Raw genomic sequence first — 18,231 nt, 5'->3', positions numbered from 1 at the left:
CTGGCCATGTAACTGACCATGTAACTGACCATGTCACTGACCAAGTAACTGCCCATGCCACTGACCATGTCACTGACCAAGTAACTGCCCATGTCACTGACCAAGTAACTGGTCACGTAACTGACCATGTAACTGACCAAGTAACTGACCATGTCACTGACCAAGTAACTGACCATGAGACTAAACGGGATGGATAATAGGTTAAAAAAAAAATTGTTTTAATGGTTTGCCGTTTTGTCCGTTTGATCAACTGAATTAAGATCCAACGGCTGAGATGGTTTTGTCCCGTTTTGTCCCTTTATTTTCGTCCCGCAGGTGAGCGATAAGTAGCTTTCTTAATTAGTTTTTAATTCTTAAATTCAAATCCTCATGATTCAATTGTTACCCAAACAGATGAATTTGAAATCTTAGGATTTCAATTACTCACATTTGAAATACTTAAGATTTGAAATCAAAATTAAAATCCAAATCCCATTTCCAAACGGGGCCTGAAATTTTGGATATAGGGATTTGGGAGTGTGGATTTGAAACCCCCAAATCCAAATTTACTTGTTTGGCTGTCTTCTTTAGTGAGTATTTGGATTTCTTCAAAATCACCCGAGAGATTTAAGATAGCAAATTTTGATGATTTCAAATAACTAGGGGACCCTAGTTATTTCAAATCATCAGGTCTTGGATTCCTTGAAAAAACATATCGTGCTCTCTCTTTCTTCTTTTCTCCTCTTTCTCTCTCCAAGGTTTCTCTCACATCCTTCGATCTCCTCTCTCTCACTACAGTCTCTAATCTCTTCTGGGATTGGATTGAAGAAATCCAGGCCCAACCTACTGTCTCGACTCCAACAGAGACCTGACCCAGCCATCATCGACGCTCGCGACCAAGAAGGCCAGACCCGCCGCTCACTCGTCGCTGAACCCGCCGCTTCATTAGATTAGTATTTATATAAGTAGCTTTCTTAATTAGTTTTTAATTCTTAAATTCAAATCCTCATGATTCAATTGTTATCCAAACAGATGAATTTGAAATCTTAGAATTTCAATTACTCAGATTTGAAATACTTAAGATTTGAAATCAAAATTAAAATCCAAATCTCATTTCCAAACGGGCCTAAATAATTTGAAATGTGTGCCGCAACGGACTGGTAATTCCTAAAGCTAATTAGTTTCTTTGTTGTGTGTCCTGGTAAAGTTCAGTCAAATTCGCAATAACTAAGAACCAACAAAACGGGCTAGCTAACAGCCTTGGTATATTATGATTGAAGTGTGTTGCTTGAACCCAAAATTTCCAATAATAACTTCTGCAATAATTATATATAGATCGATCTATTCTTTCTTTCACTACTCAGGGGGTGAATTCTATAAAAGGTATCCCTGATGCATTGTTTTCACAGTGAAACACGCAAATTTCAGAACCTAAACTGGATCCTACAAGAGCCAAATCCCAGACGAGACGACATTCATCTCAAACACATTTGAAACCCTACTGGATTCTTCTTTATTTAAACAGCAATTCAGACTCATAGGTTCGCACCTCATCCAAACCACATCGGTCTTTCGATTGGGGGCATGCTTGAAAGCCAAAAAAAAAAAAAATTCACCAAGCCTGGAAGGAGTTTCAACCTTCATCGAAATTAGTTCGATCAAGACACAAGGAAAGCAAAGCAAAGGAAGAAGGAATCCAGGTAGGAAAGAAACTAAGGGCATGAATTGAAAGCTTGAAGAGCTTACCTCAGTAAAGAGTTAATCGAAACCTACAGATCTGGGAGATGGAGACGGAGAGAAGTCTCTTACAGGAGCGATTTTGATGGGCTCCCATCAATTGGCCCATTCACGATGGTGGACCGTTTCATTCATTATTGATGTATGTTATAGTTGAGTGACTGTCTCTTTTGAGCATGACGGTGCTCGTGACTAGGGCTGAGCACGGGCCGGGTTCAACAAGAATTTTGTTGGGCCTGAAATCGGCCCGTTTTTTACAGTTCGGATCCAAAGTCCTTTCACACTCTCATGGGTATGCCCTATATAAACTAATTAAAAAATTTCTAGAAGTTTATCTCCTCCTGGTCCTTTAGGGAAGTATAAGTATATAAAGAGTTGACTGCTTTGTCTGATGTTGAAATGACGGCGGATCGGGTTAACTTTTTTACATAATACCTATTAATACGCTATAAATATATGGGTAATCTCAAATTTATCGATTTCCAGTTACGAATTTTTGAATCACACAAAATCCTTATGTACCTAGTAATGTGGTCTAACTTGTTTATTAGGTGTATTACAAAATTATACCTTCCAAGAGCTTGGGTTATCTTTCCTTTTATAGTTTGTGAACTCACCTGTCCCTAGATGTTTATGTGCACCAAGTTCATTTAATATTTTTATAATAAACTAATAATATAGATGAAATGATAAATTGTGATTTAGTTATTAGTTGAAGCATTCATGTACTGGAATTGATACAATAATTTCTTTTGCTTTTGTTGCAGGTACTTGAGATCTCTTATTGTTGCTCTGCCCTTGATATACATCAGAACTTCAGAAGAGGAAAATGTAGTGTCATGAAGGAATTGGAATCAATCCATGTTGGGATGCATCTGATGTATAAACTGCTCCAATCCAAAAACAAATTGTGAGAAAGCAAATTCCGACCAAATTACGTCATGACAATTTTGTAATGTTTTACTGCTCGAAATAAAAGCCTTTCTAAGAATGTAAAGAATTTCCCAATAAAATCATTCCAAGTCTCCACTTAAACTATGAACCAATTTTGTGCTTCTAAGCATCACATTGTTGAACTTGAGTGTTGAAAACATTTCTCTTCTTTTGTCAGATTCCACAGAAACATACCCTAAAAGAAACCTTTGGAAGAGATGACAATCACTGATAGATCTTCATGAGTCTAAATGTAAAAATATAGCACCTATACACCATTATAATTTCTCATCCAAGGGATGGCCTGCCAACAAAACATTTTCCCTAGTCACAACCACAAATCTTGGTAAAAATAGAACGTAAAGCATAAGGCAGAGATTGGAACTAGGAACTACATCTGCATAGCTCCTATAATCTTGGCAAGAATGAGAGATTCAATATGGGATTCTGCAAGTGTCAAAAGGTGGTTTAAGCATCTATTCCATCTAGGAAGTACTAAATAAATATTTCAGTACATCTGCTAAGATTCAGTTCATAAAAGGGAACTCATGGCAGCAGATTTCACACGTTTGTTTTCTTTCTTATATAAGTGAAAATCTGGAAGTAGATATCAAAAGTAAGTTGAAGATATATCACCTTCTCATACACCTTTATGGCTGGTGTGTTTGATGCTCTCACAAAAAGATCAACAAGGGGTTTAACTCCAAGCAAAGCTGGAAGACAAATCTGGTTTGAGTCCATGCAAACACCCATGGAACTGCCCGAAGATGTCCAATTCCATTAGAGCTCTTTCTTCTTGAGGGGCAGCTTCCTATGTGAGGAAGCCAAGCTCAGCCTGGGGTAGCAACGTCTTCTACAATAAAATAAAAGCACACCTGACGCAAGTCGAGCTTTCATTAATACCATCCCAAAGGTAGCAACTCTTTGGATCAAATCATCAAGGCCACCATCAGCTAGGATCCCTGATCCACATGATTGCTGCAAAAAAATGATGGTTGTCAACTTGTCATTCAACATTACATAAGAAGTCTGTATGCATGCAGATGCGGCACATTTGTGTCTGCACAGAGGGAGTCATGGCATGTCATCAGTGGTTCTATAAGTTCATCTAATGTGTCATAATACTCCGATAGATTAAAATCGCAAGGAAGATCCTCTAGAAGAAGCTCCGATCGTCTTCGTGTCTTCATAAGCTGTACCCACAGAACATACACATGTCACACCCCAAACCCGGGGTATGACTTAAGGGGTTCTCAAGTAAGAGAAAATGTGAATAAGACCAAGATCGATACAATCTTAGCCTAAAAGTATGAAGTACTTCGGGATGGACTTTGATTTGAAGAAAGAAATGTAAGTAACATTAAACCAAATGAAACTATATGTTAATCAAGCAACTAAATACATTATCTGAACTTGAATACTGTAGATGAAGAACTCAAAGCTGATCCAATAGAGTTATAACGAAAGGGAGACATAAGTGGGCTGGAGCGTTAAGGCATGAACAACTTAACTTTGAAGATTTACTAAAACTTCATTTCTGCAGCAATGAACTTGAAACTTTCCAGACTAAAAGTAACCATGTTAAAGAAAGACGTACTAAATTTTCAAGCAAATCGGAGTTCGAGAAGTAAAGATGGATGCAGATAGACTGAACTGTCAGGTTTTAGAAAAATATTGCAGCAGCAAAGTCAACTTAGAAAATTCACCAAAAAAATTCATTGCAAGTCCAAATGACAAGAAATCAGTTTCAAAATGAGCATTGGGATATATAGTTCAATATACACAAAAACCAGAGATTAAATAATTCAAGTGGAAGTTCAAATCCCAACAGAAAATCAAAGGAGACATTTAGAGTGCTGGAACTTTTCCAAATGCAGACCAAATTTGGAAAAATCGCCGAAAATTCACTACACATCAAAATAAGACAAAACTTTCCAGATGCTTTGTTAACTAACAGAAAAGAAACATGTCAAAATTTCAGTATATTTGGAGGCCAATAAGTTGAGAAAAAGAAATACCGAAGAGGGCTATGCTGCAGGGCAGTTTTTGCAAAATTCCAGCTAACTGATTTTTCTTTGGGAAGGACCGAAGGAGCTAGGAGTTCAAACTTATTTTGTTTTGGACGAAACTTGTTTGGAGAAAGTCTTGGAATGTCCAATTTTAAAGAAAACACAGCTCAGCTGAAATCAATATTGAAGGATGAATCAAAATAATAACCAAAAATTATGCTGAGATATAACTAGAGATTTCAAAAGCCAATATGGTGTCTTTATGCAACACTTTCACATTCTGAACAGAAGATACACAATGATATAAATTAACTGAATCAAACTGAAATCATGAATCTAGTAACAGACCCTCAAGAAAGTTAAATTTATTACCCAAGCACAAAAGCTACAATGGTCACTACACTATATAACACTCTTATACACTACCTAATTAGATCACCACCTGGGCTCTGATACCAATTTTCTTGGCTGGAAAAGTGATAATACAAATCTGATGTAAGCAATGAACAGGGAGAAGTCTCCAAGAACTGTCTCAATTTAAAGAGGACAAGCATTCTTACTAAGTTTGGTATCATTTGGAAACATATCTGAGGAGCAAAGAAAATAAAAGTGAATAACTATCAGGGATGCTTCACAAACAAGCTGTTCCAGCAAAAGTGGTGTGGTATCATCCCAAACCAGCATCACAAAAATATAAATCAATCAAGCTTAGCTATCTAACAACTTGCTTGACATATTCACAGAAAATAAACATACCTTGTCTTTTATATTATCAAGAATAATTCTATAAGGAGTAATTGCAGATCTCTGAGTGGGGGCTTAATTTGGCTCCAAAAGCTTCTGGAAACTGGACCTTCCAACCAGGGACACAGCAAACATTTTCCTTTTGGCAACAAGACTAGCATTACGAAGAGAGTTCTGGGATGGAGACTTTGCTATTGGAGATTTTGGGGATTCCGGACCATCCTAGCAAATGAGATAGTATAAAGACTAAGACAACATATTGAGTTACTGCTACCTATTGATGTTAAACCACAGAAGAATAAAAAAAACTTTGATCGACTTGCTTCTATTGCTATACAGATTTGAGTTTATTAGCTCCGAAATCGCCATCCCAAGAATACAACATTCGAAATCAATACTAACAAATTCCAGATAAATTAATTGATGATGAATCAATACAATCATCCAAAAGAAAAGAAATTAGAGAATATGGGGACGAACCCGTGTATCGACGAAATTGCTCTCTGGAGAGCACTGAATTAGAATGATCGAGAGGAGGTTCACCACATCATTGCATGCAAGGGCAAGGGGAGGTCGCTCGATTTGCATATTGGTCTGACTCGTAATTCACTTCTGACCCGTCTGAAGCCCAGGGGAGGGGAGGAGCTGCCAAACGCCCAAACCAGACAAAGTTTTCATGGTTTTGATGAAGAGGATGCCCGCCAACCCAGCTGTAAACCTCATCCCAGATGCCAAAATACCATTAGCCCCCGCTTGTTTCACCATGACGGCAAAACATTTACAGTTAACGGTCAGTTCACGGTCAACACAAAGTAACCAATTCCTGAGGATGTAATCTGTCCACGTCACTGGGGTCCCCTTGGTCTACATTTCGGTTGGTTCATTGCAGCCCACTCCATTTGTGAAACCCAAACTTATACTGTTTTATGGTGTTGCGGCGGCACATGATCTAGTACTCCAAAAACAATTAGTTGAATCAGAACTGATTGAGACCTATATTGGTTTTGACATGACCTCCAAAACCATGCAGGCCAAATGTTGGAAATCAACATCAACCCTCTGCAACGATAGATCTCTAGGAATCTCTCTTTCCGAAGAACTTTCACTCTCTCGAAGTTCCCTAATTTTTATTTACCAGCACAAAATGTCTCACGGGGAAACTGCCTTAAGGAGAAATCTATAGAATCGAGTGGACATTGCATTGTTGATGGTTCTATTAGCTGGTGCATGTTAAGTGGTGACTTGTGAAGTGATATAGGAACTTGATATATGTAGCAATGTGAAATGTGTGGAATGTTGTGTATTTGCAAGCAATGTGCAATATAGTTTTATGTGTTGTTACTTTAATAGTTTTCAAGTCATAATGCTCTATAGTTGATGTTCTAATTGAGGGCTTCCACTTGTATGGTATACCTGACACAGGATTATTACAAATAACACAGCAGTTACAAGTCTTATTTCAGTTGTTTGTGTCGCCTTTGAATTATGCCTGTATCTAGTTTTCACTTGAATATCTTACAAAAGATGCTAAATCTGTGTTTATGTAAAATACAGGTCATTTGCACTCTTGGTAGCCTAGTCTTTGGAAGCATCTTACTCATTTGTGGGATCTGGATTGGAGTGGCTTATGTACAACAAAACCGCAACCACAAAATCAGCAATTTGGTAGATGAAAGCCGCCCGTGGACTGGCGCAAAGCCTGCAACCTGATACATACACCAAGCAGAAGAATTCTTCAATTTATAATCTTACACAGAAATAAGAGCATCCATAGGAGAACTGCTGGCATCAAGGATGATGAGAAGATAACATCAGAATCCGATTGAGCATAAACTTTGGTCTCATCTTGAAAGAGTTTATGATGACGACTTTCTGCCTGAATAGGTAGGCTAGATATTCATGTAATCCTGTATGATACTGATTGACCACCTAAGTATATAAAAGCAGGAAAGAGAGGGTTCTCCTGTATGATACGCATCATATCCACAGCTATACTGTCAAAAATAAAATCGGCCCTTGTGCTTTCTTTCCTTTTCAGTTGTTGTTGTGCCTTTTAGTTCAGAATTCAATACGACTGTTAATTCAGTACATTATTTGATTGAATGGTAGCATGCGACAGACATAGTCTTCTTAATCTAGTCGTTTTGTTTATGGTGAACTGTGGGTTGTTATCTATCGAGTAAGGCAGGTTCTTAGGCTCGGAAAAAACAAACGAGCGCTCATATTTGGTTGAGTTGGTTCAGATGAAATTTTCTGACTTAGTAGTGGGTGTTGCACCGATAGTTCAACTGATATTATCTCGGAATTCCCTGACACTTGGAAGTACTCATCGGATCATCCGAGTAATAGTGCCAATAGTGATGTGATTACATTCCCAAAGGGTAGCTCATCTGTAGTTGTTATGTGACACTATTTCTCCAAGTGGTTTGATGGACCCCTAGATTGCTTTGCACATAAAATTTGCCAGGCTATTGTGTCCATTTGCCGCATTGACATAATAGCCGCATTGTTGTTAATTCATCATCATCATCATCATCATCATCAGCCCTCAAGCTCCACTTTATATGTTTATTTTCATACCATTTGAATTTACTCCGTTTAACATGTATGTGTCATGTTATTGTTGTTATTGATTCGAACGGATTAAGAGTTTACATCTACTTCATAGTCACTTTATGATGAAGTTTAATCATAATTATTCATTGTTTAGAGCTGTCAACGAGATTTTTGATTGAATCAACCTAGCCCAAACTTGAATAACTTACAATCACATTATCAAAACTCTCGAGTTCAAATCCATATCTATTCATTTTAAGTTGATGAATTATACATATCTAAATCACAATCAATCATTTGAATTGATAATTTTCTATCTTATTATCCACTATTTCAAACTTTAAATCCATTGACAAGTTCCAATTTGATCAACCATATAAAAACAAGACCGAAAAAGATATAATCTGCTGTCCTCGGGCGGCAAAATCTCATTTTAAAAAGGCCAAAAAAAAAAAGAAAAAAAAAAAAAAAAGGTAAACCGCGGTTAAAGATTAACCCATCCAGGCTGGAGCGCCCTCCCTTCCCTCCCAAACTTAACCTGGGGTTAAATTTGCATTTGAAACCAACCCTATAAATACTCACCCGAGGGCCTCAGATCCCCTCACAAAGAGAATAGAGGGGTTTCTTCAGAGGGCGTCTTAATAAACGCCTTCGACCTTTTCTTCTTCTTCTTCTTCTCTCTTATTCTCTTCGTGTTTCTCTGTGTGTGAGTTTCATCGTTTCAAAATGAGAGAGTGCATTTCGATCCACATCGGTCAGGCCGGTATTCAGGTCGGCAATGCCTGCTGGGAGCTTTATTGCCTTGAGCATGGTATCCAGGTACGGTTTTCCCTCCATTTTCTCTATTACATTGTTCGTATGCTCGTTTTGGATCTGTGATTTTTTTTCGTTTTCGTCAGATCTGTGACTTTTGTGCAAAGATTGTTGATCGTTGTTCAGATCTGTGATTCCGATTGCATTTGATTCGAATTTGATTAGATTTGTTTGTGGTTTATGAATCGATTATGAATAGAAACTTGAATTCTGGAGTTGGCTATGAAATTGAATGTTTTTACTGCTGTAAATCTCTTTATGGACCTATTGGCTTGCAAACATATATGATCGAGTAAATTATCTCCAAATGTGGTTAAAAATACGCTGAAATTTGTGGAGTTTTCTCGATTTGCTGTTGCTCGCTCAAACTTTTAAAATTGTTTTTGGTGAATTTGATCTCCGAAAGTGTATACGAATGGAATTGTGTATTCATGTCTGGATTGATAAGTCAATTTCTAATTAGCTTTCGGACTGTTAATATAGAAACAGATCATAGCAGCAATTTACATCAAAATACGGCACGAAATTGTTTGAAATAATCAATCGAGTGTTTGCTCTTTGGATGTTTGATGTGTGCTTGCTTGCTCAAAAAAATTGACACAGTTTTGCAGAATCATATACGTGAAAGTGCAGTTTGGATTGATAGGATTATTAGATTAGTGACAAATTCTCTGTGTTCTTACAGCCTGATGGCCAAATGCCAAGTGACAAGACTGTAGGCGGAGGAGACGATGCCTTCAACACCTTTTTCAGTGAAACTGGTGCCGGGAAGCATGTCCCTCGCGCAATCTTTGTTGACCTCGAGCCCACAGTTATTGATGAAGTGAGGACTGGAACCTACCGCCAGCTCTTCCACCCTGAGCAGCTCATCAGCGGCAAGGAAGATGCTGCCAACAACTTTGCCAGAGGTCACTATACCATTGGCAAGGAGATTGTTGATCTCTGCTTGGACCGCATCAGGAAACTCGCTGACAACTGCACTGGTCTGCAAGGGTTCCTGGTTTTCAATGCTGTTGGTGGAGGCACTGGCTCCGGGCTTGGATCCCTTCTGTTGGAGCGTTTGTCTGTTGACTATGGAAAGAAGTCAAAGCTTGGGTTCACTGTGTACCCCTCTCCACAGGTTTCTACCTCTGTGGTTGAGCCCTACAACAGTGTACTCTCAACCCACTCCCTCCTGGAGCACACAGATGTTGCTGTTCTCCTTGACAATGAGGCAATCTATGATATCTGCAGGCGCTCTCTTGACATTGAGCGACCCACCTACACAAACCTCAACCGACTTGTATCTCAGGTACAACTATCTTTTTCATAAGTTTGAAATGGCCTATTTTTTGTAGAAATATATGTATTAGAATTTAGACTCTGGATTCACTATAAAAGAAATGGAAGGAAGTAGATTTTAAAATCAGTGATATATTGTAGTATTTCCAAGTCTACTGGATCTGTTTCAAATGTATTGTTTGGTGAGCATCTGACTATTAAAATGCATCAGAGTTTAAAAACTACTCTACACCTTATTTAAATCTAAATATATTTGTTTAAATTCTTCGATGCAAATAGATCCCAAGTGAATTATTGATGTAATTCTCTTTGGTTTTCAGGTCATTTCCTCTTTGACTGCCTCCTTGAGGTTTGACGGTGCTCTCAATGTGGATGTTACTGAGTTCCAGACCAACTTGGTTCCCTACCCCAGAATCCACTTTATGCTTTCTTCCTATGCACCTGTCATCTCTGCTGAGAAGGCTTACCATGAACAGCTCTCAGTGGCTGAGATCACCAACAGTGCTTTTGAACCCTCATCTATGATGGCCAAGTGCGATCCTCGCCATGGGAAATACATGGCTTGCTGTTTGATGTACCGTGGTGATGTTGTACCCAAGGACGTGAATGCTGCTGTTGCCACCATCAAGACCAAGCGCACAATTCAATTTGTTGACTGGTGCCCTACCGGATTCAAGTGCGGTATCAACTACCAGCCACCCACTGTTGTCCCCGGAGGTGACCTTGCCAAGGTGCAGAGGGCTGTCTGCATGATCTCCAACTCAACCAGTGTTGCTGAGGTCTTCTCAAGAATTGACCACAAGTTTGATCTCATGTATGCCAAGCGTGCTTTCGTGCACTGGTATGTGGGTGAGGGTATGGAGGAAGGTGAGTTCTCTGAGGCCCGTGAGGATCTTGCTGCCCTCGAGAAGGATTATGAAGAGGTTGGTGCTGAGTCTGCTGAGGGCGATGATGATGAAGGGGATGAGTACTAAGAAGGCTATGATTGGAAGAAGTTGCTCCTATATGTCTTGCAGTTGCATCTCGACTATATTGTTTTGTTTACCCTAAGGCTCAAGTGTGATTCGCTGTTGTTTTGAGTCTGGTGAAAGACTATTTTTGTGTATGTCGCTTGGCTTATGCAATGTGATGTGTTGAAGTGTACTATTCAACCTTGCTTCTTTGTGCCTTTAGGATTAAAATTATAACATGAAAACTACAATTGAAGTGTTTGAGTATTGAAACCTTTTGCGACTTCATGGCCCCAAAGACATAACTGGTAAGAAAGAGCTTCAGGATTGAAATTTGTTATCGCTTGCGGTGAATATTTACCTACCATGAATGAGTTTCTTGGTTAAACATCCAGTGGTCTTGATTTGTTGGCTTCATTGAAGTCGCATTAAGCACACACTTCCATCTAGCCCTCCGGTTAGTTGTGGCTTGACCTATGCCGTTGGAGACGCCTCAGTCTGCTACCTTGGCCTAGAAATTCTCATGACAAAATCACTTCGGTTTTCGGGCTAATTCTGGGTTTGAAGGAACCTTGTTAACTGAAAGCAGCAGCTTAGCTACATAGTTACCGACTTAAATACCTTAGTAATTCTGTTAAGGTTTTGTTTTCGCACAAGATCCTGTTGCTAAAAGAAAATATTATCACTAGAAGTACGCCTGTGACCGAAAACAAGACGAAGGCATTGGCTTCTCACATCATAAACAGTGATAAACATGCACAAAGAACTAACTAGCGCATTAAAGTGAAAAGGTTGGTTAAGTACACCTTCTACCCAAGTGAGGTGCATCAAAGTGAATTGGTCTTGGTCAGTTGACTTCAGTGAAGTCGAACCGAGCAAGCCACTCGGTTTAGTTATGCCTTGACATATCAAGATATCTCATAACACCTCAGCGTGGTGCTGCAATTAGCTAAGCTACTATTAAACCTTGCAGAATTAAATCATTCGTCACAATCCATCAGCCAAAACAACATCGTAAGTAAGTGCATTTAGAGGTTGGTGACAAAGTAATAAACATATAGAACAAGAAAAGTTATTGATAAGTTTGAGATTTATACAGAGAAAGAATAAACAAGAGCCAAGAGAATAGGCAACAGACACCTGTATTTGGAATCTAAGTTATGTGAAAGACTTGTGCTTCACTTTACACGAGGGGCTATTTGAGAAATCCTATCATCTTCCAGAAGTTCATACGGATCAATGTATTGAGGTGGTGATATTCTGTTGTTTGCATCATGGATAAATGTTGGTCCAAAGTACTGTCCAAGAAGAAAGGAGAATTAATATATATTACAAAATGTCATAATGAATGTAAAGCCTCTCTCACCTACACACGCGTGCACACACACAGGAAAAGTCAATACAACACATGCTGACAACAAGTAGGAACAATTTAGAATAACACGCTTCCTGGAAGAACTAAAGCACGACACTTAATGGCCAGAAGATTATAAGACATAAGAAATCACTTTCAAAAGTAACTCTTAAGTTGTTATCACCAGACATCTGTTCCTTGCAAAATGTTCTCTTATCAACTTTCCTCCTCAACTCAATTTCTATATACAGTTGAAATTAGCTTTCCTATTTACAGTAGTATGCTTATGTACCAGCTTTGAAGAAACCTCGGTTTCATAGTAGTTCTTGACTATGTACTAGCTAAGTAGCTATGTCTCATGCACAATATAGAATGATTAGACACCAAAAGTAACAGAATACAATAAAGCTCCATATCTTAACAGTCATTGACAATGACGGTACATTATTAAAGATAGCATAGAAGTGCGAGATCCCTAAGAGCTGGTCCCTTCAATTAGGCAGAACCCCATCTCACATCCTAACAGTATGGTTACACTGTGAATGGATCGAATCCCTGCCCTAATCCTGACCCTTTTCCCTACCCTCCCTCACCACTCTGGCTAAACAACAACAACCCCCCACCCCGGGGTTTAACAGTAAGATTTTAGGAGTAATGCTAAGCCAAAAGAATTTAGCTAATGAAGCAAACAGAGCAAGAAGACATTGCTATACAGTGATGCGTTTAAGAGAAAAAAAAACAAAACAAATTTCCAAATTGAAGAACATTTAAGAGAGCTTACGAAATAGAGAGCAGAGAATAGTGCTACACTTATGACCATAAATGGCCAAAATGCCAAGAAGAATGTCCCTCCAAGCGTCAGCAAGAGTCTTCCTCGAGGGATCAACCCCTGAAAACAGATGAAGAAGTTATGATCATTTCCTTGAGCACATACACGAAGAAATTTACAAGTCCCACTTATATAATCAAGTTTTTGCTGTACCAAGCTCTGTTTTTTAGAAAGAGAAAAATATAAATACCACTTAGTGCTACGTATCTACTTAACCCATTAAGAACCATTTTGCAGGCCATTAAAAATATTGAATTGAAGCCTTAAAGGTCACTGGAAACATGAAAGACACTGTTCAATTAGATGCACTACTACTTATGTATCAGATTGATATTGAGCCAATTACAACAAGTTAACCAATAAAGAAACAAAAGCATTTCAACCTCGAGGCCTTCACTGTTCAACTGCATGGATCGCTCCCTTTGATTAGCCAGGCTTTTCTCCACTTCAGTTGAGACCGCATTTCTATTTGAGAAACCTCTATCTCCTTTGCCCCTCTCATCATTGATTCCACGCTCGGTCCTCTCTGCTTCCTCAAGCAAAGAAGTCGGACTCATACCCCTCCTCCTCAATTCCTTCATAAACAATGACTCGGGCGGTTCTTCCCCTGAAACATACACCCAAACTGAGCAAAATACAAAATGCAAAGCCTCACTTCATATCATCAAGAAACGCAAGTGACCCACTAAAGCACCCCAATTCTGGTTGTTATTTTGTTCTTACACCAAAAGAATCAGTTTCTTAAATTGAAGTATCCGCCGATTAACAGCTTTACCCTCATTAATTTCAAAGAAACTACTGCCAATAAAAAAAAACAAAATCTAAATTATCCTGTCCACCTTTCATAGCCAATAAGTACCTTCTACACCAAATATTCTCAACAACACAGAACCAATTACTTCTGGGTTATTATTTAGTTCTTGAAAATGCTCAATACAACGAAACCATCATCAAAACTTCCAAACTAAACTCATAAAGAAAGAGTCTTTAACTGAAACACCATCAAAATAAAAAACAACCCAGAAACGAAACCAAATAGCGAAATTGAAGAGCTTGCCATTGCTTTTGTTATCTGATTCTTGAGCTTTGCAGCAGACCCTGAACCTCCTCCTCCTCAAGTAATAATAACCAGAGAGCCTGATGATACTGTTATTCCTGGACTGAATTTCCGACAAGACCCACCTGGATTTTCCGGTGAAACTTGACTGGGAAACAGGGCTGGGAGAGAGGGTGGACTTGAAGATTTGAAGAGAAGCCATAATTGGGTTTCACGCATTAACCAGAAAATAATGATTTTTCATTTCATTAAGTGATGGTGTTTTTGAGAGCGAAAGCTTTGTTCTCGGAGTAAGAGGTGAAGAAGCAAAGTGGTGACAAAGTGTACACGGCGTGTTTTAGTGGGGATGTGAGGTCTGCTGCTAAATTGCGCGGGAGATGACGTGGGCTGTTTCTTGTGGCTGCAAAAAGTTGCAGTTAGAAGAAACTCTTCGAGTTTCACACGAATCCTCTCGAGCTGTGTCCTGTCTCTCTAGCCTAATTTCTGGTAAGGTCTAGTTCTCCCAATAGTATTAAAAAACGAACGGTTTTGCTAGTACTCCTAGTAGTTAGGTGCTAAGGATGAACAATCCACTTTTTGAATTATGATATCAAAAGGTTAAGATTCGTTAATCACAATAAAGTGGATGACACGCTCTCATAATAAACTTAGAGTGCTAGTAGACGTAATTAAACTATATGAAGTTCATAATTGCATAAATTTTGACCCTCAAGAAAAGTATATGGATTCTTTTGACCACATAGAGGCTTAAAGTGGTTAAAAAACCAAAACTACAAAATAAACTTATTCCATGCTAGTCGTTTTGGGTCTTTAGAACTTCATCAATATTAGTAAAATAAGATTGAGAGACATGAATTGAAAGAGAATTAACAGTGATGATCCCAAGCTCATTCGGAATGTTATTATTATCTAGCCAACGCATATGCAGTGATGATACACTCTTTAAGAAAAAAGTGAATTTTTTTTTTTAATTTTAGTTAAATTTAATTTTTATTAAAGAAATGACAGACAAAAGGAGAATGAAAGATATCGGAATCAAAATAGAATGACACAAACAGGCAATTCAAAAAATTAGCAATTAGAGTCGTGAACCTAGATAAGAGATATAGCATTCTTCTGATCTAGCAATGTTGGTAATTCTTTAGGGTTTAGGGTTTAAGGGTGGAAATGATAGCATTCCTATTTGGAGAGTCTTGTAGAGTTGTAGTTGGTTTTTTTTTTTTTTTTGTTGGAGAATATCTGAAAAATTGTAGTGTTTTCATCAGAAACAGAAAATAGACTACACAAAGCCTAACGGGGGTGGAAATGATATCATCCTATTTGGAATTTTGGACGTTTATAGTCACATGGACATGAATCTCTAATTCCTCAAAATGCAACATACATTTTATCTACACGCCATATATTTTGTTCAGTCCAGAAAAGTGGCCATGCGGTCCTGGAATTTCTTTGATTTTTATGAAGATGACAAATTAGGTCGATCTCTGAATTTAAATTTGCCTACTGCAGCTACCCACATAATTCCACGACACAGTTGCCTAGTGCATTGTCAATGGTGGCTCTATTGTAATTAACTTTCTCTGCTCAAAACTGCTGAAGAAAAATGTTTGAATTATAAATACTACTATTTCGTAGACAATTCTACTCGACAAGCCGTAATGCATGCCTATATCAAAAATGGTTTGGTTTGGTTGGTGTGGCTACCCTCGATATATAACTCCTGTCCTCGCCAGCAGAAACCACTCACCAGAGGGTCAAAGAAGCTAATTTGTTGAGAAAAACAGGAAATCTAAGCTTTTCAGAGTAAAATATCAGATTTTGAGCAAACATATATAGATCGGTCTCGACGTTTATTCAATTGGTTTTGAGTCGGATACGTAGAATTTTACCATGCATGGTATCACGACTTGACTATAGACAGTTCGTTCAATCGCATCATCACGCGCCTTAAAATGTTATGTAATCATGCAGTCTGCATATTGTTTTCATAGTGAAATTATTACTTAGAGGCTTGGTGTCCTTGCGTGTACGCTAAAAGACTCACAAAAGCAGTGTCTAACTTAGCAGCGTGACTCATATCTCCTACCTTAAGAGTTCATGGCTGAAGCTCTCTTTTTATATATGTACTTCAGCAAACATGTTGTTGGAGTTGGATGGCAACATGAGATTCTTTCTTGCTGTAAAGACAACTATATGTATGGTATAAGTCAAATTATGAGATGGAAAGAAAGAAACATTTGTAAGTGAATTTTATGGTATATCATTCAATGTTGTATATAAGGTAATATATACAAGTCCGACACTGCTACATATAGTAACACAAGTCATCTCGTTCTCTAAGTATTCTTGTTCTACAAGACTCACAAGTAAATGATTCTTGTCCTCCATGTATTCTTGTTCTACAAAACTCACAAGTCAACACTCTCCTTCAAGTTAGGGCATAAATGTCATAAAGACCCAACTTGTCTAGTGAGTTATGGAATAACTTGCTAGATACAACTTTGGTAAGTATATCTGCTAACTGCTCCTCGATTGGGACAAAAGCAAAGGAGATTAACTTTACATTCAGCTTTTCCTTAATGAAGTATCGATCAAATTCCATGTGTTTCATTCAGTCATGCTGCACTTAATTATGTGATGTTTCAATAGTTACTTTGTTACTTAATTCTCGAAGTAAATTTTGTAGCCACAGAAGTTCACACACTCCATGCATGTGCCATACCTCTGTATTCAGCTTCAACACTTAACTTTGCAACAACCTTTTGCTTCTTAGTTCTCCAGGTAACAAGGTTTCCTCCCACAAAGGTGGACTACCCAGATGTAGACTTCTTGTGCCCAATCAACATCTGTATACCCACTAACATCGAGGTGCTGATGTTTAGAAAACATTAAACCTTTTCCCCGTGTTGACTTCAAGTACCTCAAGATTCTTAACGCTGCTTCCATGTGCTGATACGCTAAAAGCAAGCGCGCAATTTAAACCTGCAAAATGTAGTTGTCAGTATAGAATAAGTAGGGATCGTTCTAGCCGGGGATTGAGGATACACCTGTAATTGCAAAAATAAATAAATAATTAATATAAGTATGAATTATTATTTACAAAAATAAACAAAATTACATGAGATCGAAATTAGGGGGTTTTCGGATTATAAATTTGAAAATTAAAATAAATAAAATAAAGAAAATGTAAAAACATATGTACAAGGGTGGAACGCAAGGAACAAAGATCAAAACCACATTCATATAAATGAAATCCAATTACAATTCCTATAGTTGATTTTCTATGTCATGAGAAAGAAGTTAACCATGTGAAACGTTAAAAAGCAAACGATTTCCCATATTTACTTTCGTTGAGTAATTAATCTAAGTGAAAGCACCTAAATTAATCCTATTGAACATGCAATCATAGTCTAGAAAGCTAGCTAATCAAGACCACATTCAACGCATGAAGAACAAAGAAAGGATGTCAACCAAAGTGAACAACCTTGTATGAAAAAGTTCATCTATTTGCAATCCTCCTTAATTGATTTTGACTTTTGTCCAAAGCCTTTACTACTTATGATTTAGGGTCACAAAACTATTTGGTGAATTGTTTACCTAAATTTAGCTCCAATTACATGCATATATCCTAAGTTGGCCACCAAAGAACATAAACATGCAAAAGTTTTCTGTAATCCAAAATCAATCAAGCAATCTCACATAAGCAACATATAAAAATCACAACTTTATTTCAAAACATATAAACGGGCTTTAAACTTTGCCTTCAATGTCATGTTAACTAGAATTCATAACTCTACGAATCAAACAAAGGAAAACAAAAGAAAGTATGAAATACACAGTGAAAGATGAATGACAAAGCCTTGAGACGAAGAACTTGAAGATCCTTGAAAGCAAGCAATCTTCTAGGGACGACACAAGGGTGGATGGCGGCTAGGATCTTGATGTATTGCATGACTTCTCCTCCTCCTTGGTTGAGACGCAGAGCTTCT

General features: G+C 38.0%; 2 protein-coding genes and 1 long non-coding RNA gene across 6 annotated transcripts; 1 reads left to right on the top strand and 2 right to left on the bottom strand.

Moving 5' to 3' along the window:
* Positions 1–2,400: 2,400 nt before the first annotated feature.
* Positions 2,401–6,296, bottom strand: LOC112169091. 4 transcript variants are annotated; one of them, XR_005802373.1, is made up of 6 exons: positions 5,883–6,296; positions 5,415–5,624; positions 5,085–5,245; positions 4,668–4,829; positions 3,286–3,627; positions 2,401–2,603 (listed from the first exon to the last, which is right to left on the bottom strand). It is a non-coding gene; the product is annotated as an uncharacterized LOC112169091 (long non-coding RNA). The 4 variants fall into 4 exon arrangements; XR_005802372.1 differs by lacking the exon at positions 5,085–5,245 and having other exon boundaries at positions 5,883–6,285; XR_002924547.2 differs by lacking the exons at positions 4,668–4,829; positions 5,085–5,245 and adding an exon at positions 2,845–2,953 and having other exon boundaries at positions 5,883–6,276.
* A 2,250-nt stretch (positions 6,297–8,546) lies between these two features.
* On the top strand, positions 8,547–11,285 carry LOC112170004 (tubulin alpha chain). Its single transcript, XM_024307150.2, has 3 exons — positions 8,547–8,777; positions 9,457–10,062; positions 10,373–11,285. The coding sequence occupies exons 1-3, from the start codon at positions 8,685–8,687 to the stop codon at positions 11,024–11,026; spliced, it is 1,353 nt and encodes a 450-aa protein (XP_024162918.1). The 5' UTR covers positions 8,547–8,684; the 3' UTR covers positions 11,027–11,285.
* A 714-nt stretch (positions 11,286–11,999) lies between these two features.
* On the bottom strand, positions 12,000–14,564 carry LOC112170005. The gene is made up of 4 exons (XM_024307151.2): positions 14,243–14,564; positions 13,569–13,792; positions 13,138–13,245; positions 12,000–12,300 (listed from the first exon to the last, which is right to left on the bottom strand). Exons 1-4 carry the CDS (start codon positions 14,442–14,444, stop codon positions 12,181–12,183), a joined length of 654 nt encoding a protein of 217 aa, XP_024162919.1. The 5' UTR covers positions 14,445–14,564; the 3' UTR covers positions 12,000–12,180.
* Between the last annotated feature and the right edge of the window lie 3,667 nt (positions 14,565–18,231).

The sequence above is a fragment of the Rosa chinensis genome, chromosome 6, assembly GCF_002994745.2.
Source record: "Rosa chinensis cultivar Old Blush chromosome 6, RchiOBHm-V2, whole genome shotgun sequence".
Classification (NCBI taxonomy): domain Eukaryota; kingdom Viridiplantae; phylum Streptophyta; class Magnoliopsida; order Rosales; family Rosaceae; genus Rosa; species Rosa chinensis.
The sequence above is the reverse complement of the archived record's forward strand: the minus strand, read 5'-3'. Positions and strand labels throughout refer to the sequence as shown.

Coding starts and splice junctions, on each gene's coding strand:
- LOC112170004 (XM_024307150.2), top strand. CDS start 8,685: ATGAGAGAGTGCATTTCGATCCACATCGGTCAGGCCGGTATTCAGGTC. Junction 8,778..9,456: donor GCCTTGAGCATGGTATCCAG/GTACGGTTTTCC, acceptor GTGTTCTTACAG/CCTGATGGCCAAATGCCAAG. Junction 10,063..10,372: donor TCAACCGACTTGTATCTCAG/GTACAACTATCT, acceptor TTTGGTTTTCAG/GTCATTTCCTCTTTGACTGC.
- LOC112170005 (XM_024307151.2), bottom strand. CDS start 14,444: ATGGCTTCTCTTCAAATCTTCAAGTCCACCCTCTCTCCCAGCCCTGTT. Junction 13,793..14,242: donor ATCAGATAACAAAAGCAATG/GCAAGCTCTTCA, acceptor TGTATGTTTCAG/GGGAAGAACCGCCCGAGTCA. Junction 13,246..13,568: donor TGAACAGTGAAGGCCTCGAG/GTTGAAATGCTT, acceptor ATCTGTTTTCAG/GGGTTGATCCCTCGAGGAAG.